The 27,445-nt window shown below is 42.7% G+C and overlaps 1 protein-coding gene across 1 annotated transcript; it reads left to right on the top strand.

Annotated features, from left to right (window-relative positions):
* The first annotated feature begins 192 nt into the window (after window positions 1-192).
* Window positions 193-27,386, top strand: TMEM243 (transmembrane protein 243). Its single transcript, XM_073652349.1, has 5 exons — window positions 193-356; window positions 15,251-15,506; window positions 20,019-20,069; window positions 25,047-25,151; window positions 26,685-27,386. Exons 2-5 carry the CDS (start codon window positions 15,402-15,404, stop codon window positions 26,805-26,807), a joined length of 384 nt encoding a protein of 127 aa, XP_073508450.1. The 5' UTR covers window positions 193-356; window positions 15,251-15,401; the 3' UTR covers window positions 26,808-27,386.
* Window positions 27,387-27,445: the final 59 nt, after the last annotated feature.

Raw genomic sequence — 27,445 nt, 5'->3', positions numbered from 1 at the left:
GTTTATAAAGCATTTCACGCTCCGTAATGGCCAGGGCAGCCAATGAGGGACCAGCTATCAGAGGCGCGCCCCCAACACGGACCAATAACGTGTCTGCTCTGCTAAACATAAACAAACAGCACGTCTAGCCGAGCTGTGCCGGGCGCGTGACGTAGATGGGGGCGTGTCGGTGCGCCCGGCAGACAGAGAATTAGCACCAATAGGAGGAGCGAGGGTCAAATACGCATGCGCAACCCCTCAGCAGCACCGGGCTGTCTGTAGAGCGCTGTGCTGGTCACGGTTGTCCGGGTAACTATGTGGTAAAGTTGGGGCTGACGTCTCCGGGAGGCACGTTACTTCCAGTCGGGATGCTAGAGGTAACGTGTTACTGGGCTGTGGGTGACCCGGGAGCGCCGGTGTGCTGGGGGGTGAGGGGCATTTCTACTAGTAGTGAACTGGTGCTGGGCGATGGCTGCATTACTGCCTCCGGCCTGATGGCGAGGCGTGCTGTGAGAGTCTGGGGTCTGCAGGTATAGGCTGGCGGGCAGTGACCTGTTATAAGGTGTCTAGGATTTCTGTCCTGTGTGGCAATGCAGTGGTTAAAAGTTTATATATTTTTTAGGATGTTCTGCTTCTATAGCTCCTTCATATTCCACAGACCTCACCGCTGTCCCCACTGGCGGAGTGCATGATTTCTAGCCTGTGTGGCAGTGAAGGGGTTAACCAGCATGGCTGTGGTCCCCGTCCCATGGTTGGGCAGGGCTCCTGGTAGGAGCGGGATTGGGGTGGACATCGCTTGGATCTCCGATCCTGTAGATCGTTCCCAGCAGACGCTGCATATACTGGGGTCTCCCCTAGAAGCGCTGGGCTCGGGACCCAGGACGGATCCAGATTTCTCCATACGGATCTCCCCCCTACTGCACCACTCGGACATATTGATTGGCTGCCATGGCGTAATGTCCTAATGGCATTTCCATCTATAAGTGTTTGTGTCAGGCACATCCATACAGAAGGGTGGAGTTAGGTTGGGGTGATGGTTTACTGGGGGGCTCCTGAGACATGCCCAGGTTAATATCTGGTAAAAGCTGCTCCCATCGCATCAGGCTAAAGCGTCAATCCAACCGTCCGGAGGCTCCATACATTCTATGCTGATCACACCGCTGCTGGGTTTAGATGGGACCAGACTGCTTCTAGGCCCACACATGCCTGGAGATCATCCTGCAACGTTGTCACTTGTCACCCCGTTATCACCCTCTTCAGGTGAAACGCCAAAACTGAGGACCAGGGATTCATGTTCTCGTAGACCAGGGGTCCCCAACCTGTGGATCGGGCTCATGATGTGTGGGCAGTCCACCAGCCTGGCGCGTCAGGTGTAGCATTCTACTATGAAGGGCAGGTCTCCAGATGGGGACTTTTGTGAGTAACCCCACACAGAAGATAAGATGTGCATACACATGCCTTGGGGGCGAAGACAAATTATAGAAGTTGTCCTAATTTAGGCTACAAGTTTGCAGTTACTCTATGTGACTGCAGACTTGTGAATCCTTGCATCATGCACTGTGAGGATTCTGTGATGCTGGGAATGGGGGGACATGTGACCACAAGTATGTGATTTGCATACTTTCAGCCACATTCTTACAAGACTGTCTGGCCTTACTCAATGCCGCTCCCAACTAGTCCACACGTGACCGCATATACATTTGTGCTCCAAAGTTTACATACCCCCGGCAGAATTATTTCTTTCTTGGCCTTGTTTCAGAGAATATGAGTGATAACAAAAAACTTTTTCTCCACTCATGATTATTGGTTGGGAGAAGCCATTAATTGTCAAACTACTGTGTTTTCTCTCTTTAAATCTTAATGACAACCAAAAACATCCAAATGACCCTGATCAAAACTTCACATACCCCAGTTCTTAATACCGTGTATTGCCCCCTCTAACATCAATGACAGCTTGAAGTCTTTTGTGGTAGTTGTGGATGAGGTTCTTTATTTTCTCAGATGGTAAAGCTGCCCATTCTTCTTGGCAAAAAGCCTCCAGTTCCTGTAAACTCCTGGGCTGTATAGCATGAACTGTGTGCTTGAGATCTCCCCAGAGTGGCTCAATGATATTGAGGTCAGGAGACTGAGATGGCCACTCCAGAACCTTCACTTTGTTCTGCTGTATCCAATGACAGGTCGACTTGGCCTTGTGTTTTGGATCGCTGTCATGTTGGAACGTCCAATACGCCGCTTCCGGGCTGATGAGTGCAAATGTGCCTCTAGTATTTGCTGATAACTTGCTGCATTCATCTTTCCTTCAACTTTTACCAAGTTTCCTGTGCCTTTTGTAGCTCACATATCCCCAAAACATCAGCAATCCACCTTTGTGCTTTACAGTAGGAATGGTGTTCCTTTCATCACAGGCCTTGTTGACCTCTCTCCAAATGTAACGTTTATGATTGTGGCCAAAAAGTTCAATTTTGGTCTCATCACTCCAAATTACCTTGTTCCAGAAGTTTTGAGGCTTGTCTCTGTGCTGTTTGGCGTATTGTAGGTGAGATACTTTGTGGCATTTGGCAGTAATGGTTTTCTTCTGGCGACTCGACCATGCAGCCTATTTTTCTTCATGTGCCTCCTTATTGCGCATCTTGAAACAGCCACACCGCTAGTTTTCAGAGAGTCCTGAATTTCAGCTGATGTTATTTGTGGGTTTTTCTTTGCATCCCGAACAATTTTCCTGGCAGTTGTGGGCAAAATTTTTGTTGGTCTACCTGACCGTGATTTGGTTTTTATAGAGCCCCTGATTTTCCATTTGTTAATCACAGTTTGAATGCTGATGACTGGTATTATCAATTCCTTGGATATCTTTTTATATCCCTTTCCTGTGTTATACAGTTCTACTACCTTTTCCAGTAGATCCGTTGAAAATTCTTTTGCTTTCCCCATGACTCACAATCCAGAAACGTCAGTGGCTGGATGAAAGATTCAAGAGTCTGTCGGAGTCCCATAAACTCAATCAGCTTTTATGCACACACACTGATTACAAGCAAACAGGTCACAGGTGAGAATGTTACCTTTAGTAGACATTGAAACCCATTTGTGCCAAATTCTGTGCATGTTATCAGTCCTAAATCACCAGGGTATGTGAACTTTTGATCAGGATCATTTGGATGTTTTTGGTTGTCATTAAGATTTAAAAAGAGAAAACCCAGTAGTTTGACAATAAATGGCTTCACCCAACCAATAACCATGAGTGGAGAAAAAAAATGTGTTTTTTTTTTTGTTGGCCTTGTTTCAAAGAATATGAATGACAAGAAAGAAAAAATTCAGCCGGGGTATGTAAACTTTTGAGCACAACTGTATGCAAATCACATACTTGACGTCACGTGCCCGGCACCTGTAAAAATCCTCAATGTGACCTAAGGCCGGACACCCCCTTTAAGTGCTAAGCTGGACATAAGATGATAGTGCCACACAGAGGGTTTCTTGAAGCTGGATGTGATAGTGTTGTGGGGGGTGCATGCCGTGAGATTACCAATTGAGGGTAAGGTGGGCACCCTAGATCTAAGAATACCGCCTTGGTGTGATGTCTGTGGGGAAGCTTTGGCTATCATTATACCGATAATGTGGGGGCTGTAGATGTCACTACGTGTGTGTGTGTTAGGGTGTGGGTGGGTCTCTAAATGTGGCTTGCGACCTTCTCTCAGAGCTGAATGTAGCTTTCAAGGTAAGAAAGGTTGGGGACCACTGATGTAGACCATCTTGGGTGTCGTTAGACCAGAGCCTTTCAATTTATGGTACTTTCCCCATAAAGGCTGTTTACTCTGTGCCATTCCTCTGTCCTCTGAGCCTCCATTCTAGCCCACTCTGTAATCTGTAATGCACACAGGGCGGCTTGTCCGGCATTGATTTATATGTAGATCCTGCATAATTTCATTAATGCAACCACTTAGGGTATGTGCGCACATCTTTTTCATACAGATCTGCTGCATAACCTGGCTGAGAGTGCTTAACCCCTTCACGACCTTAGATGTATCCATACGTCCTGTTTGGGGAGGACTTCACGACCTTGAATGTATCAATATGTCTTGACAATTTTGTGCGCACAGACTCTGCGCGCTAAATCGCCGCTGGGTGTTCAGTGAATCTGACAGCTGACACCTGGCTCTGACTGATGGGAGCAGTGTCCTCGCCGCTCCCGGCAGTTGAACCCCCCCCCAAATGCTACGATCAAAATCTATCGTGGCATTCAGAAGGCAGGGAGAGGCTCCCTCTCCCCTCTGATCGGCTCCCCCGTGATGTTATCGCGAGAGCTCCATTGTTGCCATGGCTAGCAAGCTTGTTAGACCATGCTCAGGGCATGGTCTAACAAGCTTGTGTGTCAGTGCAGAACTGATAGTTATGAAGCATTTCAATACTGTATAACTGCAATCAAAGTGAAAAAAGTGAAAGTCCCATAGAGTGACTAAGTTGAAGAGAAAAAAACTGTAAAAATAAATATGTATTTTTAAGTAAATAAAAATAAACAAAAAAGTACACATATTTGGTATTGCTGCGTCTGGAAAAAAACCCTCAAAACTATGCTTTTTTATCATACCTCCGAACAAAAAGTGGAATAAAACGCGATCAAAAAGACGAATGTAAATAAAAATGGTACCGCTGAACACGTCATCTTGTCCCTCAAAAGACAAGCCACCATACAGCTCCATCAGTGGAAAAATAAAAAAGTTATAGCTCTCAGAACAAAGCGATGCAAAAATATATTTTTTTTTCTATGAAGTAGTTTTCATTGTGTAAAAGCGGCAAAACACAAAAAAAATTATATAAATGTGGTATCGCTGTAATCATATGAATAAAGAGAAAATTTCAGCTCACCCCTGAGATGTAATCCCAGTCTGGCATGGAGCACGGCGTCCTCACTGCTGCACAGCGCCTTGGTCAATGAGGAAGTGAAGATGGATCCAGCTCAACACACCAGGCAATTAATTAAAATTCAACAATCTTTATTGGCAAATCCTTTTAAAAATTTGTAGAAAAGACAAAAAATGGACATCTCAGACGACTAAGCATATATTATGGGTTAGTGTGTAAAAAAAAAAAAAAATTAAAAAATAAAAATAATTCCATACGCGTTTCGAGTGAAAAACTCTTGAACACTGGCTATGAAAAAGAATATTCTGAACTTGGCTTAAGTATACTAGCAAATAATCATGGATACAAAAAACATGTTTGTTATTTGTATCCATGATTATTTGTTAGTATACTTAAGCCAAGTTCACAATATTCTTTTTCATAGCCAGTGTTCAAGAGTTTTTCACTCGAAACGCGTATGGCATTTTTTTTTACACACTAACCCATAATATATGCTGTGTCGTCTGAGATGTCCATTTTTTTGTCTTTTCTACAAATTTTTAAAAGGATTTGCCAATAAAGATTGTTGAATTTTAATTAATTGCCCGGTGTGTTGAGCTGGATCCATCTTCACTTCCTCATCGCTGTAATCATACTGACTCGAAGAATAAAGCTGCCTTATCAATTTTACCACATTTAGAATGGCATATACACCCCTCCCATAAAAAAAATAAATAAAAGTAATTCCTGAATTACTGGTATTTGCTCATTCTGCCTCCCAAAAATCGGAATAGAAAGCAATCAAAAAAATGTCATGTGCCCGGAAATGGTACCAATAAAAATGTCAACTTGCCCTGCAAAAAACAAGCCCTCAAATGACTCTGCCGGTAGAAATATAGGAAAATTATAGCTCTCAAAACATGGTGATGCAAAAAAAGCGTTTTTTTTGTGTGTGACCGCAGCCAAACATAAAAAAAAATATATATATATATATATATATATAAATCTGGTGTCGCTGTAATCGCACTGACCCGAAGAATAAAGTTGTCTAATCACTTATACTGCACAATGAACGGCATAAATAAATAAATAAAAATGAAACACATTGTTCACCTATTGTTGGTTTGTTCATTATGCCTCCCAAAGATCGCAATAAGGCTCTTCTCACAACTTATCCTGCGCTCTGCACTGAGCTCTTACACCAAGGTGTCCATGTAAATATCTGAAATATGTGATTCAGACGGAACCACCGACCGAAGATTCCCTATTATGAGGAAGATGGAGGCACTTTGGAAGTTGTCGGGCCTATGATTCGGCGGTTTCCCTTCTTTTTAGCCATGCATAAAACCGCTGACCACAGTTTTGTGCGCTTCTGAAAAGGACACCACTTTACAGAGGCCAAATGGTGTCCAGAGTAACTGCTGCCTCATAGTGAATGGATCCTTTGGGGGTTTCATCTGAATCACGTCCCTTGGAGATTTAGATGGAAACCCCGATATAAGTGCTCAGTGTAGAGCGGAGCATAAATGTGATCCCAAATGTTATGTAAAATGTTCCCAATAAAAGCTTCAACTCAATCCACAAGAAAAGCAAGTCCTCGCTCAGGTCCGCATATGGGGTATTTCTACATTAAGCATAAATTGTGGGAGAAATTTTGGTGCCATTTTTGCCCATTTCCCCATGTGAAAATGTAAAAGTCTCTCCTCCACACCCAGGTACCATAGAAACTGTAAAAAAAAGAATAAAATAAAAAATAAAGATTATATTCACCTTCTGGCGGCCCGCGCTGCGCTCCTTCTCCTTTGCCGGCACATCGCGTTGGACTGTAGGACCTGTCTTGACGTTACAGTCATGTGACGGCAGGTCCTTCAGTACAGGGCATCGCGATATCCCGGCAGCCAGGAAGGAGCACAGCAGCACACCCCGGGCCATCGGAAGGTAAGTATCAGGCTGCGTGCCCACGTTGCGTATTACAAGCGTATATGCTGCAGAATTTCCGCAGCGTAAACGCTTGTAAAACGCATGTATATCCTCACCCCATGGTCCCCAATGGCATTCCGCAATGTCAATGCCCATGCTGCGGTCAAAAATCCACAGCATGTTCATTAATTTTGCGTTTCCGCATGCGGATGGTACCCAAGTCTGGAGGAGAGGAGACTCTCATCCAGACCTGGGTACCAAAGAACCTGTAAAAAAAAGAATAAAATAAAGTTTATACTTATCTTCTGATGTCTTCCCGGTGTTTTCCCGCCGTCGCGAGGTGTGTGAAGGACCTGCCACGTCATTGAGTCATGTGACCCATCACATGACTCAATGACGTCACCGAAGGTCCTGCACACAACAGCGTGAGCCGCTCAAGACTCCGGACGGGGCACAGAATGCATCGGAAGGTGAGTATAAACTTTATTTTTTTATTTTTTACCATTCTGATTCTTTTTTTTTTTTTAACTATTACTTGGTCACACTATATATGCCGGTTGCATGGATTTACATAGTGTGAGCAAGTTGTCAAGCACTTTTCCAAGTGATGCTTGAATCACTTGGAGAAGTGCTTGATAACCCGCACGCGGAAATGCATGCAAAGACGCCTCACAAACGCTTCTACCTGGCGGGAAAACCGCATGTAAAATCCGCATGCGATTTTCCCGCCAGGGAGAAGCGTAAAAAATATGCTTCATTTCCGCAACGTGGGCACATAGTCTCAAGGTTTATTTTTTTTATTTTTAACCATTCTAGGGTCACACTATATAAATCCATGCTGTTTGCATGGATTTATATAGTGTGACCTAGTTGTCAAGTACTTTCAAAGTGATGCTAAAATCGCTTGGAAAGCGCTTGTCAATCCGCATGTGAATCCGCATGTATTACGCAGGAAAAACGCATGTGCAATCCGCATGCGTTTTTTCTGCCAGGGAGATGCAGAAATGCTGCAGAAATTTTCTGCTTCACTTCTGCATCGTGGGCACATAGCATTATAGTAAAATCTGCACTATAATATGGCGCTACTTCCCTTCTGAGCTTTCCACTGTGCCTGAAAAGTATTCCTCGATTACATGTAGGGATTGTTGCACTCAGGAGAAATTGCACAACAAACTGAGAGGTCCATTTTTTCCTATTATCCCTTATAAAAATTGGGGCTAAAACAACATTTTAGTGGTAAAAATTAATTCTTTCTGTACTACCCAATGGTCTAAATTTCTGAGAGGCACAAGTGGTGTCAACTTGATCACTGCACCATTAAATTAATTCACTGGGGGATGTAGTTTGTTAAATTACGTCACTTTTGGGGTGTTATGCTGTTCTGGCACCTCAGGGGCTCTGCCAGTGTGACATGGCACCCTCAAACTATTCCAGCAAAATCTGAGCTCCCATATGGTGCTTCTTCCCTTCTGAGCTTTGCACTGTGCCTCAAAAGTAGTTTTCGACCACATATGGGATATCGGTGTACTCAGGAAAAATGGCACAACAAATTGTATGGTCCTTTTTTTTCCTGTTACTCTTGTAAATATGAAAAATCTGGGGCGAAACCAACATTTTTGTGGGAAAAACATAATTTTTAATTTTCACAGTTCCAAGCTATAAACTTCTATGAAACACCTGGGGGTTCAAGGTGCTCACCACATGTCTAGTTTCCGATATGGGGCCACCTGTGGGGTTTCCAATTTTGGGGGTCCATTTTCTCCTGCTATCCTTGTGAAAATGGAAAATTTTTGTGGGAAAAAAAAAAGTAGAATTGCATTAATTCCTGTGAAGCACCTGAAGGGTTAAAAAAAACTTATTGAATGTGGTTTTGAGGGGTGCAGATTTTAGAATGGTGTCACGTTTGGGTATTTTCTGTCATATAGGCCCCTCCAAATTCACTTCAAAGGTGATGTGGTCCCTTTAAAAAAAAAAAAAAAAAGATGCAGATGTGAAATAGACATGTGGTAAATGTTATTTATTCACTATTTTGTGTGACATGACTGTAAGGGCATGAAAATTTGCGACATTTTCAAAATTTTCGCCAAATCTCCAATTATTTGCACAAATAAACACAAGTCATATCGAACAAATGTTACCACTATTATGTAGTACAATATGTCGCGAGAAAATGTGAAAATCACTGGGATCTGTTGAAGCATTCCAGAGTTATTACAACAAATTTGGCCTGGTCATGAAGGGGTTAATAAACGTTTAGAGGGTGAACATGAGCTGACATGTAAAAATGACTTGCTGGTCAAATGTTCATGCGTTTTGAGCTTCTTCTAACTGTTTTACATTTGTAAAGCAGCAAAGTGTTTAAAAGAAGTGACTGGACGGTTCTTCAGGCTATTTCTACACGGAAGTCCCTCATTATTTTATACAGTAGCCTGCAAAAGTATTCACCCCGTTTGGAATTTTTTGTGTTCGGCTACCTCACAACCTAGAATTTCACTGTTTTTGAGGGTTTGCAGCAGTACATGTAAAGAACATGTCTACACCTGTGAACATTTGGTTTTCTTTTTATTGTGAAGCAAACCACAAATAGGACAAAATAATTGAAAACTTCAGTGTGCATAACTATTCACCCCCTAAAGTCAGTACTTTGTTGTGCCTCCTTTTGAGGCAATTACAGCTGCAAGTCGCTTTGGATAAGTCTTTATGAGCTTTCCACACTTGCCACTGGGATTTTTGCCCATTCCTCAAGGCAAAACTTCTCCAGCTCCGTCAAGTTAGATGGTTTCCTCTGGTGAACAGCAATCTTAGTCTGACCACAGCACCTTCCCATATATTTGGGGGTCTCCCACGTGTCTTTAGAAAAACTCAAAATGAGCCTTACAATTTTTGTGTGTAAGTAAAGGCTTTTTTTCTGCCCACTCTTCCATAAAGGCCACCTCTATGGAGTGTACGGCTTATTGTGGTTGTATGGACAGTTACTCCAGTCTCTGCTTGGGAACTCTTCTGCTCCTTCAGGGTTATCTTTGGTCTCTGTGCTGCTTCTCTGATTAATGCCCTCCTTCCCCGGGCTGAGGATTGTTGTGGTACCTTCTTCTTTCCATTTGATGATAATGGATTTGATGGTGGTCCGGGGGGATAATAATAATAATTTTTATTTTTATAGCGCCAACATATTCCGCAGCACTTTACAATTTTAGGGATCATCAGAGATTGGATTTTTTTTTTTATAACCCAACCCTGACGTGCTTCTCAACAACTTTGTCCCTGACTTGTTTGAAGATCTCCTTGGTCTTCATTGTGTTGTTTGGTTAGTGGTGCCTCTTGCTTAAAGGGGTTGTCCGGTCAAAAGTGATAAATCTGCAGACTTATGCGCTCCCAGCCTGTGCACTGCGGGGATTCGCCGGTTCCAGACCCGGTAACAGAGGGTATGTATAACTTTACCCCCGGCCATTCAGCGCGACCTCGCTCCATACACTTGTATGGAGCAAGGCCGTGTCCCCTCTAGTGATGCAGACGGCCAGTGGGTGTATTCGACTAGAAGGCGCGGGTTCGCTCAAAACAAGTGTATGGAGAGTGAGGCCACGCCCACTTGCATGTATAACGCATACATACCCTCCAGTCCTAGGTCTCATACTGGTGAATCCCTGGGGGGATTCAGAAGTCTGCAGTCACACAGAGTGACTGCAGACTTATCACGTTTGACCGGACATCCCCTTTAATGGTGTTGCGGTCTCTGTGGCCTTTCAGAAAAGGTGTGTACAGTATATACTGACAGACCACGTGACACTTAGACTGCACACAAGTGGATTTCCTTTCACTAAGCATGTGACTTATGAAGGTAATTACTTGCAACAGAAATTTTTCAGGGGCTTCATTGCAAAGGGGGTGAATACATATGCACATGGCAATTTAATTATTTGATCCCATAAATTTAATTTCTGCCTATATTTTTCTCACTCCACTTCCCCAACTTCGACTATTTAGTACTGATGCATCACACACAAATCAGATTATAAAAATGTTTAGACACTGGTTGGAATGTAACAAAATAGGTAAAAAGCCAAGGGGGTGAATACTTTCTCAAGCCGTGTACATAGAGGTGTGTTTTAAAAATAAATAAATACAATTCCACAGTGTCTACCCTTAAGGAGCCCTTTTGCCTGTTGTACCTCCTGTCAAGCATAATTCTGCAAAAACTATTTCTTATTTTCATACAAGAGGCAAGAAATATAAACTACTTAAAATCTAAAAGGAATAAATGAGCAGCATGTGAGGTTTCAGAAATCATTCACTTTGCTGGTACAGGAAAAACATGGCAAAAGTGTAAGCTCCTCTATTTTTTTTTTTGAATTTATGAGAAAAATGGACACATGGACCTAAAATGGATGGTAATCTGTGCTATATATATATTTATTATTATTATTTTTTTTTTAATCTACGTGGGGAAAAAATTGACTTTCTGAAAAGACAGCCTGATTTATCATTTGTGTGTTTTTTTTATTTTTTGACTTGTGGTTTTCGCTGAATATTTTTGTGCCAAAATGATCAAAATGGCGCATGCAATTCGTGAATTTTTTTGCAAAGCAAAAAAAAAATTCTTTTTTTTTCTGGCATCTCAAAAGGTTACAAAAACTGTGCTAAAAAAACCTGGTATATATAAAATCACTCTGGGGGGTGACTGGTGCAGAGTTACACAAATTTTGCAACCTTTTAAAAAGTCACATTTCATAAATCTGTAAGGCTATGTGCCCACGATGCAGAAATGCTGCATATTTTTTCCGCTTCTCCCTGGCAGGAAAAACGCATGCGGATTTTACATGCGTTTTTCCTGCCAGGTAGAAGCGTTTCTCAAGCGTTTTTGCATGCATTTCTGCATGTGGGTTATCAAGCGCTTTTCCAAGCAATTTTAGCGTCACTTGGAAAGTGCTTGACAACTTGGTCACACTATATAAATCCATGCAATCGGCATGGATTTTTATAGTGTGACCAAGTAATAGTTTTATAAGAATGGTAAAAAATAAACATTATACTTGCCTTCCGATAGCCCCCTTTATTTTCTCCCCTCCGTCTGGTTTGTTGTATGGGTCGTGGTGGTGTGAAGGACCTGTGATGACGTCATTGAGTCATGTGACAGGTCACGCAACCACCGACGTCAGCGGTCGCGTGACCTGTCACATGGCTAAGTGACATCATGCCATGTCCTCACACCACTGCGACCCATACAACAGATTGGACGGAGTGGAGAAAATGAGAGTCTCCTCTTCTCCAAACCCGGGTACCATCCGCACATTGAACCGTGTGATATCCGCTTGTGCAAATGTGTTCATACGAATATTACGCGATTCAATGCAAGTCAATGGTGGCAATTACGCTGTGTGTCCGCAAAATTAATGGACATGCTGCGTATTTTTCCGCAATGATAATCCGCAGCGGAAATTTCCGCGGCATGTGCACAGCACATGCGGATTATCATTGGGGACCATGGGGCACGTATTACCAAGCGTTTTTTAAGCGTTTTCGCTGCGGAAATTTCACGGCAAAAACGCTTGAAAAACGCATAGTGGGCACGCAGCCTAAGGGTATGTGCCCACGATGCAGAAATGAAGCAGAAAATTTCTGCAGCGTTTCCGCATGTTCTTGGCAGTAAAAAAAAAAAAAAACGCTTGCGGATTTTACACGCGTTTTTGCAGCGTTTTTACATGCGGATTTGACTTGCGTTTTTCAAATGCATTGGGACCTCAAATCCGCATGCAGAAACGCACAAATAATGGACATGCTGCGGATTTTTCCGCAAGGAAAATCTGCTGCGGATAATTCCGCAGCATGGGCACAGAACATGCAGATTTTCATTGGGGATCACGGGGCACGGATTACCAAGCGTTTTTAAAGCGTTTACGCTGTGGAAATTCCGCATCAAAAACGCATAGTGCGCACGCAGCCTCAGACTCAGTTTAGATTTTTACAACAATTTAACTAAACCACAAATGACAGCTTGAAAAAAAAAAAAAAAAAGCACAAATCCGCTGGAATTTGTAACTAATAAAATTCACTAATTCAGAGGTATGCACTCCAAAAAACCGGTGGAAATGCAATGATGAATTGTGGCCACTTTCCAAATGTACGTTACTTTTATCTGTGAATTGAAATGAATAATAATTACCAGATCTACGTTAAATCTAATAAATAACGTGTCCCTTTCACACAAGGCCAGAAAATGTGTAAGGAAACCACTTGTGACAGGTGTCATTTATAAATGATTTGTTACAATGCATCAATTTCCTTCTTTTGTTTGAAGCCATGGTCACGGAGTTTTTTTATATCAGTATTTGTAAGCCATAACCAGGAGTGGGTGATAAATACAGAAGTGGTGAGGTGTTTCTATTACACTTTTCCTCTCCTGGTTGTGTGCAACTTTATTTGCTGCTTAGTTCTAACATTTGTTCCTAGTACATATGGGAATGAGGCATTAAAGAATAAGGACACTTTCATGGTGGGGTATTTTGTTTCCTTTTCAAATGCATATATTTTGGACTAAAGAATTTGTGGAATTAATTAAACCGTTGCACTGCTTGCCTTCTATAGTCTCTATCTGTTTCTGGCTGCAAAAGGAGTTATTTGAGAATTCATGAGTGAGCTCATTGTGATATGGCAGTTTTTCATGTACGAGTGCGATTTTTCTTTTTTCCCTCTCGTGGATGAATCTGTGGAGCTGTTCACATGTTGTGATTTTTATATTCATCATCTTTTTTTTTTTTTTCTTTTTTTTTTTTTCTTCCTCCGTGTAAAAAAAAAAAAAAAAAAAAAAAAAAAAAAACCTGATGAGACTCGCTCCGTTTTTTTCGTATGTTTCAAAAAAGAAAAAACTACCTTCAGTTTGATGCCTCACACTTTGTCTTTTTCTGATCTCTTTATTAACTGATTTATGATCATATTAAGTTGAGCTTAACTTTGGTCATAACTCAGCTGAGAAGAGCTCTGAAAGAGACAGATACAACCAACAAACTGGCTTACAGAACAATCTGACAGATTCTCGGTTAACTTGGACATGGAGTGTAATAGTGAATACAGATACAAAAGGCAAACCGTGCAAAGTTTTTTTTATTTATTTTTTTTAAATGAAGCCCAATTACAAAAATTATTTTAAGCACAAAATACATGGGTTTAAAGAGGTAGTCCGAAACTAATACTGATTTAATCCTAAATGTCTATTTAATATAATAATCCAATAGCTCTTCTACTATGCTTTAATTAATTAAAAATTCACTACCATTCCCTCTCTACTCTAACTGCTTAATTTATTTCTTTTTTTGCCAACTTCCTGTTTGATGACATTTTGTTTGAAAATACTTAGTGAATGCTGGGATACTCCAAACAAGGAGTCATCAGGGGGAAGAGACTGCAGCTACTGCTACAGCCTGTGTCCCCACCCTGAAGCAAATCTTCACCAGTGACGTCCTTTTCAGGGGCTGGGCTAGTCCCTGCTTTACTGACACTCAGTGCAAGCAAGCTCCATTGCCACTGTACACTGTCCTTTTCAAAGCAGTGACCGTTCTCTCTGTCCCCGGCTCTGATGAGAAGTGACGAGTTGGTAAGAGAACACACGGTCAGGAGAGATCCTTCCCCCGAAAGTGACGTTGGTTTCAGGTGCGGGGCTGGTCTCTGATTTTCTTTCTTGCTGGGTTCTTTCCTTACAATTTGGACTGATAGTCTTACCAGCTTGTCACTTTTCATCAGTGCGCATTGTAAGGAGAGAACCCAGCAAGCAGGAAAATCAGAGACCAGCCCCATCCCTGAAACTAATGTCACTTTCGGGGGGGAGATGGGGTGGTTTCTCTTCTTTTCCTGCTCGCCTGTGTCTCTCCTGACAGTGTGCGCTCTTACCGGCTGGTCACTTCTCATCACAGCCAGGACAGTCGGTGAGGGAGCGCACTGTCACTGTGCATTAAAGAATATTGCAGTGACCAGATCCTACTGAGCATACCTCAGGACTTACAATAGACGCATTCTCAGCCCAACCCATTCCGGACCTCACTGATTGTCAATTAAATTCTTACATTAAGTAGATATTTGGGATTAAATTGGTGTTTTGTTTCGAACAGCCCATTTAAAGGGGTTGTCAGGTCTTGACCTACAAGTCTGTAGTCACTCTGTACCTGCAGACTTGTGAATCCGCACACGTATGCACTGTGAGGATGTTCCAGAGCCAGCAGCGGGCATGTGATCTGCATACTCCCGGCTACATGGGCGCAGCCTCTCTCAATGCAAGAGTACTGAGCAAGGCCGGATACATAAGTCAAGTATTTGTTATTTTGTACAGAAATGTGCGCTGCTCTGGTGTGATATAGTAACATAAAGGTGTTTGTGAAATACGTAATAAGAAGGTCTTGTCACTGTTATCTGTAGCTCCCCCCTTGTTAGATGGTGGCACTCCTGATAACACATTAGCTTGCTCTTCCACACCTTTCATTACACAGCTCTTCACTTCAGCGCTTGACTTTTCACTGCTCTTTTCTGTTTTCAGACCAATCGCCATGAAGTGAACATTCCAGGCATTATTCTTACACCAGTAGTGACTCTCTGGAGCTTCCTGTTAGCACACTTCATGAGCAAGCCTCCCTATCATGTTCTGAAGGTGCCAGGTGTATGCTTTAATACACTAAAACTCTAAGTTAATGACTGAAGAAGACTCTCCGTTTGTGATGGACGACTATACCACTAGGACCTATGGCACCGGTGGTCTGGACAACAGACCTTTGTTCGGGGAAACCTCTGCAAGGGTAGGTACCTCATAGTGAGCACTGTAAGTATTTACTAGATACTATCTATGTGTAAGGCAATTTCAGCCGTGGTTTCGGTGGTTTACTATTTGCGCTCTGATCCCAAGTGTACAGTTCCGAGATATATTACGGCTGGTTATAAAAGTCTATGGTTAGATTCACATGCAGGATTTTTAAACAGAAACCAGGAATGATCCAAAAATTGAGTAAAATTTCTTTCTATGCTTACTCTTCTTTTGTGATTCAGTCTTGTTTTCACTTTAAGGGGTTTTCAGGACTTGTATATTGATGGCTTAACCTATCCTGAGGTTATCTATGTAAGATCCATATGGGTTAGTCCACCCCCCCCCCCCCTTCCTTTGGTGCCCATATCGACCAGCTATTTGTGGCTCCTGCTACTGGGTGTTGGATTCCCCCACCAGTCTAATATTGATGGTCTAAGGGCCCCTTAAACGTTATTCTATTGTTGGCTGAACCCACCGATATCTATCTACCGGTTCGGCAACTGTCTAATTTGTATAGGGAAGCCGGCCGACTGATGTTTTAACATGTCCGATTTCGGACTGCTGATCTCATTGGTCTCCTGGAGATAAGCCCCAGGTCAGCTTGTCAGTTGGTGTCTTTCTCATAGAGCACTCGGCCAAGAGGGTGCTCCTGTGTATGGAAGAGTTGGCTTAAGGGGACTCAGACTGACTATTCAAACTAAGTACAGGCGCTCGGTGCATCATGTCGAGGCCAAAAGGTTTAAATACACCTTCCCACATACTTGTTTTGCATCTATCACCTCCCTTCTCTGGCTCTATGAAGCAAAGTGGGGGGAGGAGTGAAGATTGAGGGAAACCAAGCAGGTTTGAAGATGTATATAAATGAGTGGCCCTGCCTATGTGCACTGAGCACCTGTATTTGGTTTGAACAGTCATTCTGTGCTGACAGTCCCTTTAAATGGCACAGCATAATGTGTGTAGCCAGCTTTAGTCTGGGACAACCACTCTTAAAAAGGTATTGCATTCTACATAAATTCTAATCTATCCAGCAGATCAGTCTGTTCCCCCTGCTCCAGTCCTCATGGCCCAGCAACAGGTCATGTTTTCAGGATTTCCTTAGTATTACATAGGTGATGGAATTATTGTCTGTGCAGGTGATGGAATTATCATCTGTGCAGTAAGTAAATCCTGAAAACATGACCTGTTGGTGGGCCTTGAGGACTAGAGTTGGGGAACACTGCAGTAGATAATAGCTAAATTGTTGTGGCCAGGAAGATTTAAATGGAGCTGTTACTCGCACATGCTGCTCCATTCTAAGCGTTCATTTATTCTGTAGATTGAGCAGATTAAGTAATCGTTAACGAGCAAAATGTTTGGTTGATGGCTGTTTAGGCTGGGTGCCCACGTAGCGTTTTTCAAGCGTTTATGCTGCAGAATTTCCGCAGCGGAAACGCTTGTGAAACGCTAGGTAATCCGCACCCCATGGTCCCCAAGGGGATTCCGCATGTTCTATGCAAATACTGCGGATTTTTCCGCAGCGTTTATGCTGCGGACAAAAGTCCGCAGCATGTCATTTAATTTTGCGGAAGCGCAGCGGAACTCCCGCCATTGACTTGCATTGAAACGCATAGAAACCGCGACTGTACATTTGTACAAGCGGCTTCTATGCGTCTCTATGTGCGGATGGTACCCAGTTCTGGAGGAGAGAAGACTCTCATCCAGACCTGGGTACCATTGTACCTGTAAAAAAAGAATAAAATAACAAAGTTTATACTCACCTGTCCGAATGTTTCTCTCTGAATGCCGGCATCGCTTGAGGACCTGCGGTGACGTCCGTCATGTGACCGCAGGCCCTTCACCGCTCTGTCTCGCGATATGCCGGCAGCCGGGAACCAGACGGGAACGAGCGCTGCTGCACACACCGGGGCCTCGGGGGTGAGTATAGCTTTATTTGTTTTAATTTTTACGGTTCACACTGTATAAATCCATGCTGTTTGCATGGATTTATACAGTGTGACCTAGTTGTCAAGCACTTTCCAAGTGATGCTATCGCCTGGAAAGCGCTTGTCAATCTGCATGCAGAAACGCATGTGAATCCGCATGTATTCTGCAGGAAAAACGCATGCACAATCTGCATGCGTTTTTTCTGCCAGGGAGATGCAGAAATGCTGCAGAAATTTTCTGCTTCATTTCTGCATCGTGGGCACATAGCCTTACACAGGCTGATCCTGCCTCAGATGTGCACAGGCTGCCCACTGTTCTCGGCAGCACAGGGTCCGATCATCAAAGCTTTCACTCTAGAATTCCGGCAACACCTCTGAAAAGTCGCAAAACTCAGAGTTGTGCCTAAATTTTGCGACTTTTGGCATCTTCACACCCATCTCTTCCAGCTCCACTGAAATGGGCGTAGCTGGTTCAGGACAGGGGGGAGACGCCACAGTCCGTCTAATTCAAGACAATGCTAGTCTTGATCCATGTGCTGCCAAGGACGATGATCTTTTCGGACAACCAGAACATTATTTCATAAGCGTTTTGCTCATTTATTAGGTGATCAGTAACCTAAACAAGATGATCTTGGAATGCTCGTTTTCAATAATTGTGCAATGTAAATGGATGTTTAAGATGGCTGTTCCCTTTTAGAGAAGGTCCAGAGTCTCCGCCACTTCTCCCGATGTCTGTTGACTGGAGCGCTGACTGTATCTGAGCTCAGCAGCTCTGCTGATGTGGACGGGTGAGCCGCTAAGCTCACTGACTGGCTACCACACTCTCGACGTAACAGACACCGTGAGCAGCAGTGGAGATTCTTGCTGTTGAACCCATCCAGGGTAAGTAGAGCGCAGCTTGTGCGTTTTTTTTTTGTTGTTGTTGTTTTTTTCTCACTACTAATGGAACTTGTTGGAGAAACTTTTCTGAAAAGGGACAACCGCTTTAAGGGGCATTTACATTATCGTGAGCGAGCATTCTTAGAAACACTCATTCTAATATTAATTACTATGAACCGAGAAAAATAAAGCAAATTCATCTTTCAGGGCTAGAAGTGGTTTAACTGAAGAATTCTTGCTTGGTTAGGCAAGGTCTTATTAGAAGAGCCCTTATGTTCTCTTGAAATCAGCGGTAAAATTAATTTTCCATATAGAGTAAAATAGAAGAGGAGGATGACCTCTCGTCAACTTGTGCAATAATCATGAATTTAATTTGATCAGTTTCTGCAAACCTTGCATCATGTGTTCTGACTTGACCCTAAATGGGAGGTACATAATTGGGGAAATTGGATCACTTCCATCTAAAATCAGAGACCTAACAGTAAATCTAAACTGATTTTTTTTTTTTCTCCATTTACTGACATTTCTTCATTTGTGTTCCTAACTGGCTACAGGGATTTTTCGGTCAACAATATCAGATTAGTGGCAATGCTGGAACCCGCTAATCAGCTGTCCTAAAAACCAGTGGCGGCCAGATGTGTAGAGGGGGCCCAGAAGCTGCTGCGTTGCCGGCACTTGTCTAACAGCAGCAGTCAGTTCTGGGCTCTTATCACTGCTGATAGACAGGTGCCGTTTTAAATGGAGAAGTTGCAGTGGCACGCACGCTCTGTTCCCATGAGCTCCTCTACACTATCATGGGCACCGCTTGAGGCCACTGTTGCTGCCATCTTATTTCTCCTTTTGAAGCTCAGGCACAGGCTAAGCTTTGTAGGACTCAGTAATTTACACAATATACTGCAATACAATTGCAGTGTATGGTCTAAGTGATCAGGCGCACGCAGATTCAAGTCCCTAAGGGAACAAAAAGAAATAAAAGTAAACTTTTAAAGGAGAGAAAAAAATGTCTATTTAAATATAAAATGAATTCGATATTGTAAACTGCATAAAAAGAAATAATCAAAACAGAACTATGGTTTTTCAATCACCACACTTCTCTAAAAGAAGGAAAAATGACCGAATTTAGACCCCTGTGTTTGTAACGGACAGTCCCCTGAGTCTGATCACATCAATGACTAGGTGGTATGTGTGACTTTGGCCAAACTCGGATATGTCTCTGCGCTTTTTGTGTGGATTGTCAGAAACAAAAGGTGTGAAACTCAGGGAAAATTTAAATCTGAATAAGGTGTAATTGTTGGCATAAGTCTAGACTTTGTGAGACTACAATGATCTTAAGACTGGAGGGCCGGCAGCACAAGTTTAGCGCTTTGACCTTCTAAATGGTTATTCTCATATCAAACACTTGTGGTATATCCAAGATATGCTATAAATGTCTGGTAAATGTGGTTCCACCTCTTGGACCCGCACCTATGTGGAGTGTGGGGCTCATCTTGTACCACTAGTATGGAGAGGTAGTGGACCATGTGTGGCTTTCTCCGTTCACTTCTGTGATCATTTAAAAACCCTAGCTGAGCAGGCTTGCTCCTGGCCTTCCGATGCAGCACAGCCTCCTTAGTCTTATTGCCAGTCTGTAGAGTTATCTACAGCTAGAAATTTGGTCACATATATCCCACGAGGAGGTTACTCATTGACATGTCCTCTACTTTCAGGATAGAATCATCAACCTCATTGTTGGTGGGTTAACGTCAGTGCTGGTCCTGGTAAGTGTGTCCCTATATAAATTGTGTAAGTAATGTAATATGTGATATTCCCCAGTAAGCAGTAACAATATGATTAAAAAACAAAAGAGTATCTACAAACACCTAGCAAATGTATTCCTTTATACAACAAAATGTACATTTGGAAAATGTCACACATGGCTGGGCAGTGAAATAGTATGTGTCCAGGAAAATGGTTAATGAGACTCTGGCGACAGGTTTTTTGTTTTTTTTTCTTTTCTTGCTACCTATTCTGACAGCAGCTTGATATAGAGACAAAGACCCTGATTCCAGCAATGTGTCACTTACTGTTCTGCTTGCTGTAGTTTTTATTAAATCACGGTTTTATCAGCAGGAGATTATCACTAGAGGACTACTTGGCCTGCTGCAATTCACCGTGTACACAGAAAGATGCCAATCAGGGATGTGGGTGGGGTTATATAGAGCTCTACACTCAGAATTGATACAGCTGTAGCAGATAAAACAGGTCAGGGATTTGGGAAGTTTCTTGAACTTCTTACAAAATGAATTTTATTCTAATTACCGTATTTTTCGGACTATAAGACGCACTTTTTTTCTTCCAAAATTTTGGAGGAAAGTGGGAGGTGCATCTTATATATTGCAGCCTCATATATATGACTATAATTATTGTGGCTGTGTGGGGGGAGCAGCAGCAGCGGAGGAGCGGGGAACAGGAGGCAGGAGTGACTGTTGCAGCCTACACTGTGCCCGCTACTAAAGAAAATGAATATTCACTGCTCTCCACGCCTATAAACGTGGGGAGCAGTGAATATTAATTTTCCTTAGTAGTGCGCACACTGTAGCTGCAGCTCTGCTCCTGGTATGTATGGCACGCCTCATCCCTCTTCTTGGTATGCTTGGCAGACCCTGATCCCCATCACGCTGCACACAAAAAAATAAAGAATTATGCTCCCCTCCTCTCTGCAACACCTCTGCGTCCTGCTCTTCTGCCGACATGGATCTCACTGTGTGAGCCGCGCATGGCGTTACTGCCATGCGCCCTCACCCTGTGAGATGCTGTGCCGGAATAGTCACTGCAGTGCGTGGGGAGCAGTGACTATTCACTCTTCTTAATAGCCGGCATACTGTAGCCACAGCGCGGCTCCTGCTGCCGCTCTGCGGTCTGTGTGCCCGCTATTAAAGACCATGAATATTCACTACAATCCACTCCCATGGGTTGTAGTGAATAGTGTTGAGCGAATTTGTTCGGCATTTCAAATTCGAGTTCGTGTGCGGGGTTCCGGCTTGTTCGCGCCAAAAAATCGGCTCCGCCCATGAACATCCCTGATTTGCCACACAGATGACATCTTAATGACAGTGTGGCAAATCAGGGATGTTCTTTAATAGCGGGCACACGTGACCGCCGGCTTTAGCAGGAGCCGCGCTGCGGATACAGTGTGCGCACTATTAAGGTGAGTGAATGGTCACTGCTTCCCACGCACACAGTCCCGGTGTGGGGAGCAGTGACTATTCCGGCACAGCATCTCACAGGGTGAGGGGCGCATAGCAGTTACGCCATGCGCGGCTCACACTGTGAGGTCCATGTCGGCAGAAGAGCGGAATGCAGCGCTGGAGGAGAGAGGAGGTGACTATATTTCTATATTTTTTTGTGTGCAGCGTGATGGGGATCAGGGGGTGCCAAGCATACATGGGTGGAGGGGTGCCAAGCATACCAGGAAGAGGGATGGAGGGGTGCCAAGCATACCAGGATGGAGGGAGGAGTGGGGCCATACATTCCAGGAAGAGGGATGAGGGGGGCCATGCACACCAGGATGGGGATGAAGGATGCAATACATACCAGGATGGGGATGGGGGCCACGTATAACAGGAAGGAGGGGGCCATATATACCAGGATGGGGGATATTAACAGAATTGGGGGACATTACCCCTCTAACAGTGTCAGGAGCAGATCCCCTCCCGCTTAACAGGGCATCATGACCACATTTTTTTGCTTAAATTTTTTTTCTATTTTCCTCCTCTAAAACCTAGGTGCGTCTTATGGTCCAGTGCGTCTTCTAGTCCGAAAAATACGGCACATGGTTGCCAAATGTGCTGATGTATGGTTTTGTTTTGTTTTAAGACTAGTACATGATCTAAAATACATAGAATTTCCCTCATATATGAAATAAATCAATTTTTAAAACTAATTGGATATGGTCTGACCTTAATCTGTAGATTATTTATAGCAGAATAAACCTTCCTAAAACTCATTGTTTGCATAACTTAATGCCCCATGTACTGATAATTCGCCCTTTGGCTCTCAAGTGTGGTGTATGGGGTTTTATTTTATTGACATAAAATGTTTGAATTTAAAAAAAAAACAAAAAAAACCATTTTGTTATATAAACAATTGAATAAATATTTTGCACCAATCATAAATGTAAAGTGTAAAAATTCCATGTGTGTAAAATATATTATAATTTGTGTATGTTTTGTTTGTTTTAATTTTTTAAAAGTGTTAAGTGATCTGCAGGAGAACACAGCCTGGCTTCTTCCTTTAGGCTCATTCAGACGTCAGTGATTTTTCATCAGTGTTTGTGTTCCAAAACCAGGAGTGGAACATACAGAGAAAACTATAATTGAAAGATTGACACCTGTTCTGTGGGCTTGGGCTGCACTCACTTCCCTGCAGTGTCTATCGCCCCTCCTGTAACAGGACATCATCAGAGTGCAGTGCTGCAGTTGCTTACTAAAGTTTCTTGCATCGCCACCCTATGAGGATGTCATGGATCCATGGTCATAACGATAGAATTTATGGGAGATGTGAGTACAGCGCCGGCACTCTGCTTCTAACTGTGAAAGACCTTGTCAGGGGGTGGTGATAGAAGCAGTGAGTGACATCAGTGCCGCCCCCTGATGACTAGTCATTTGAGGACCATGCTATAAGCGGCGCTAATGTCACTCACTGCCTCTATCTCCGCCCCCTGACATCTTCTTTTCACAGTTGGAAGATGCATCGATGGAGATGGAAGCAGATTACGCGTTCTGCACTCTCCTCTCCCACAGCGTCCATCACCATGGATCCAGGACATCTTCAAAGGGCAGTAATGCAAGAAACTAGTTAGTAACTGCAGCACTGCACCCTGTGACGTCTTGTTCCAGGAGGGTTGATGGACGCAACAGGCAAATGAGTGCAGCCCCAGCCTCCTGTGACGTCCTGTTTGAGACTCTTCTCAAGTGAAATGTCACAGGAACTGAAGTAAAAAAAACAAAAATATTTAGAGATTGGGTAGATAGGGGGAAGTGTACAGTGTTGTTTAATAAAGCAAATTACAAAAGTGGTTAGGGTGTAAAGGATAGATATTAAGACAGGACATTTTAGATACCAGACCACCCCTTTTATGCTGCATTTACACAGGCCCATAATCCGTTAGATTTTTAACTTTAATGAACATGATTCACGATAATTATGTAATGTGACTGGTGTGTCCAGAAACTCCCATTCATTGTGCATTGTGTGTCATTCAACTTTTAGAGAATTGTTTTGATTTGACCAACAAAAAGAGTGAAAATTCAAGTTCCAAATAGGGCTGATTGTATTCCAATGCAATAGATGGTTAACCATCACTCCAGCTGTTTTTTTTTTCAGTGCTGGAATGGTGCTACTAATCTAAGTTTCCTGCCCCTAGAATTCTAATTCCCAACCGCTGTCTTCTGTTATTGGCGCGGCTTCTTTCAGTCTCCAGTAGCTTGTGACCTGCCAAATTGTTCACGTTTGTTGTAGTGACTCCCGGATAGCCAGAACGAGCCTCTCATAGCCTTGCATTGAGAGCTTGTGACTGTTACCTCTGACTTCCGGTCAGTCATAAGATGTGGTCACAAGATGGCGGCGTGGGACACTTCAGATTATCTGTCTGTGTGAATACAGTGTATGATGTTCAATCTTACGACAACAATCACTATTCAATTCTTGTCCTGTATAGAAACATGTCTGACATTGTTTGCTAGTCGTGAGTTACACTTGCATCGTTCATGTGATTATCTGATTGTGTGTAGTAAAAAAATAAAAATAAAAAAACCCTTAAATTCCTTTAATAACTGCAGTAAAAAAAAAGTGTAACTGATGTCATTAATGGGTTACACCCCCTCCTGAATAGAAGGATGTAGAAGCAGTGGGGTTAGCACTGTGCCCCTTCTGGCCGCCATCAGCTTTGCATGTCTCTCCCAGAAAGTCGGAATCCATCCATCACTCTGCTTGGCGATCATCAAGAGCACAAAGATGATCACAGGAAAACGGCCCAGCATTCACCTGACCAATTCTTCCCACATGATTTCTGTGATGGCTGGGGTCTCGCCACCCCACAAACATTCATCCTGCCTACTAGAAGCTATTAAGAATGTTTTTATCCTTTTGGCCTTGTACATATGACTGTTAATATTTAATAGAATTGTGTGTTGTCTTCAAGAGCAGATGATGCAGTACAAAGGCATTTTCCAGTGGCACATGGTAATATGCAGCACTAAGGGGGTCTTCTGTGCCTATACAGGCTCAGTGCACTGACATTGGATTTTAGATACACCTATTTTGTGTGTTTTCCCTACTTTTTTCTGATTGGATTATCTTCTGTTTTGGCATGATTTTTCAGATAGAACTTGTCCCCATGATATTCTATGGGGCTGTGCACATGTCTGTTTTTTGTTTTTTTTTTCCTCTTGATCTGAGTAAAAAAAATCAGACACGTGTCCGATCTAAATCTGAAGTGCAAGTCTATGTCTCAATGTCATCCAAGTGCGGTCTGATGTTTCAGAGTGCAGTCTAATTTTGGCAGAATGGAGAAGGTGGAGAAACTTTTTTACCCACATCTGAGACAAACTCATTGGACCATTTTTCTTGGATGTAGAGAAAATGGTTGTATGAAGCCACCATTACTTGCATGTGTTGTGTGATCCTAATGACTGGAGGAACTAGTTGTACCTGTTCAGGATCTGACTAATACTTCTTCTCTTACCACCGTACAGGTAACATTTATCAGTGCTTTTGTTTTTCCTCAACCACCTCCAAAACCAGTGAATGTTTTCTTTGCGGTCTGCATATTCTTGTGTTCCATTACTGGTCTTGTACTGGTGAGTTCTACATTATACACAGTGTTTTGCATTAATAGTGGTTACTTTTTGCTCTTTAAAATGTTCCTCTGGTTTTAACTTGTATGTTTCCACTGGTGGGGACTGTTGATGACCTCTACAATTAGAGAGCACTAGTGCCTTTCTGAGCGCTATGTGCCTTCAGATTTAAGCCAAGATCTCGGAGCAGAAGTTGACAGGAGATCAATGGAAATAAATGTTTCATCAGATTTAGCTAAAAGCCAGTGGGGCACAGGCCTCGGAACAGAAGAACGTTCCAGCTCATGAGCTTCTTTTGGCTGTTGTAGGCAATCTGTGCCTCTATTCTGGTCTTAGAAATCTGATGGTTGCATGCGAAAATGCCTACAGCTGCAACGTTAACAACACAAGAGGCTCTTGGGTAATGGTAGGTTTTAAAAAAGGGAAAAAAAAAAAAAAAAAGTGTAAAAAACCTTTAAACACCCAATCTGATTGTACCCTGAGGAGGTACAGAGCTGCCTGGCCGCTGCTTATTCACTTCTCATTTATAACACATAGACACACAAGCTTGTTCAACTAAAAGTTACCATAGAACTTGGGCAGGTATTAGACACCATAAGGTCGGATTCACATCACATTTCGGCAAAGTGTTTGGGGCGCCACCTAAACCCGGTAAAACTGAATTTAGATGTGCCATGGACTTTGTTTGATAATTGGAGTCCAAAACTTGTGATTTTGGACTTTAGTCTGGTGGGGTTTTTTTTTAAGTCAGAATAGCATAGGAGACTAAGCTATTGTTCTAACTTCAAGGTCTGATATGGGGAAAAAAAACTCAATCTGAATCCAAATCTGCATAGTTTCAACTCTTTTAAAAGGGAATCTGTCATCAGGATATGTAATCTGAGAGCAGCATGATGTAGGGGCAGAGCCCTGATTCTAGCGATGTGTCACTTTCTGATTTGCTTGCAGCAGTTCTGATAAAATCTTTGTTTTATCTCCTGCCGATGTACCAGTTCTGAATGCTGAGCTCTGTATAACCCCACCACACTACTGATTGGCAGCTTTCTGTGTACACTGTACATGGGTAGAAAGCAGTTAATCAGTGGTGGGGTCAGGGTTGCACGGAGCAAGAGGACTACATTGTATGAGACAACTAGTCCTTTTGTTATAATCTCCTGCTGATTTTATTGAAACCCCAACAGGCACCCCAGTAAGTGACACATCGCCCCTAAATCATGCTGCTCTCTAATTAAATGCCAAACGCCTGCTGACCGGCTCCCTAAGCCTATGGCTCAGTCAGGGGAAAGTACAAGACCCATTGTTAGGACGTGCGGACAGAACCTGCTCAAGTCGAACGTGTGGCCGCAACATGAAGTGGACACACCTTAATTTGTTCTTCTGAGACTTATGAGTTTAATTATTTATTTTAATGCAAAGGTAAAATTGTTACTGAAACATCTAACTATTGTTTGCAAAATTGCTTAAAAATTATTCACATTCTTTTTCAAGATCAACCACATTGGCTTGGTTTGTAATATTAAATGTGCTCTTTTACAGATTTTTTGGTATCGACAAGGAGACCTGGAACCCAAGTTCAGGAATCTGATCTATTATATATTATTTTCTATAGTCATGCTATGTATATGTGCCAACCTATACTTTCATGATGTGGGGAAATGAAGCATGGGGAAGAAGCAGCCAACTCGTAGGACGCATGGTTTACTGCAGTGCCACGGAAAAGAGACATGGAACAAATAGACATTTTCTTATCCCTTTTAGGAAGGGGAGAGCGCTCCTGCCATACAACCTTTTTTTTTTTAAACCATTGATGCATTTTGGGCAAGTCACTGGCTGGCACTTTTTTGTTGTTCTATGTTTAGGTTAGCACAAACCGAGAGAATGCAGAATGTTAAATATTCTTTATTTTCCTTAAATATAATATGGTTTCTTTTTACTATGCAACAGATGTCAGTAAGTACTGTCACATGACCAAAATTGTAATATTAGAAGGACATTTTGAATATGAAAATTTAAATAAATAAATTGACATGCCAGTCTCTTCACATTATATATTTTTTTTCTTTAAACTACAAGTATACAGTTAAAAAGGCATCTAGCAGGGTTAGAATTGTGCTCCAGACTGAAGCTAGACCGCAACTCACGCAGGGCAATGATTCTGGGCACGAACCAATGGGCATCAAAAGTGACCATGGATTTTGTGCTGCAGCCAAAGACCACACAAATCTTGCTTTCTGTCCATTTTTCCTTCCGATGGATAAGTTCTGAGTGATGCTGAACACTGTAAAACAAAACTTGTC

This window comes from Phyllobates terribilis, unplaced genomic scaffold, assembly GCF_046119375.1.
Source record: "Phyllobates terribilis strain yellow unplaced genomic scaffold, ASM4611937v1 Scaffold_11__3_contigs__length_659146591, whole genome shotgun sequence".
Classification (NCBI taxonomy): Eukaryota; Metazoa; Chordata; class Amphibia; order Anura; family Dendrobatidae; genus Phyllobates; species Phyllobates terribilis.
The sequence above is the reverse complement of the archived record's forward strand: the minus strand, read 5'-3'. Positions and strand labels throughout refer to the sequence as shown.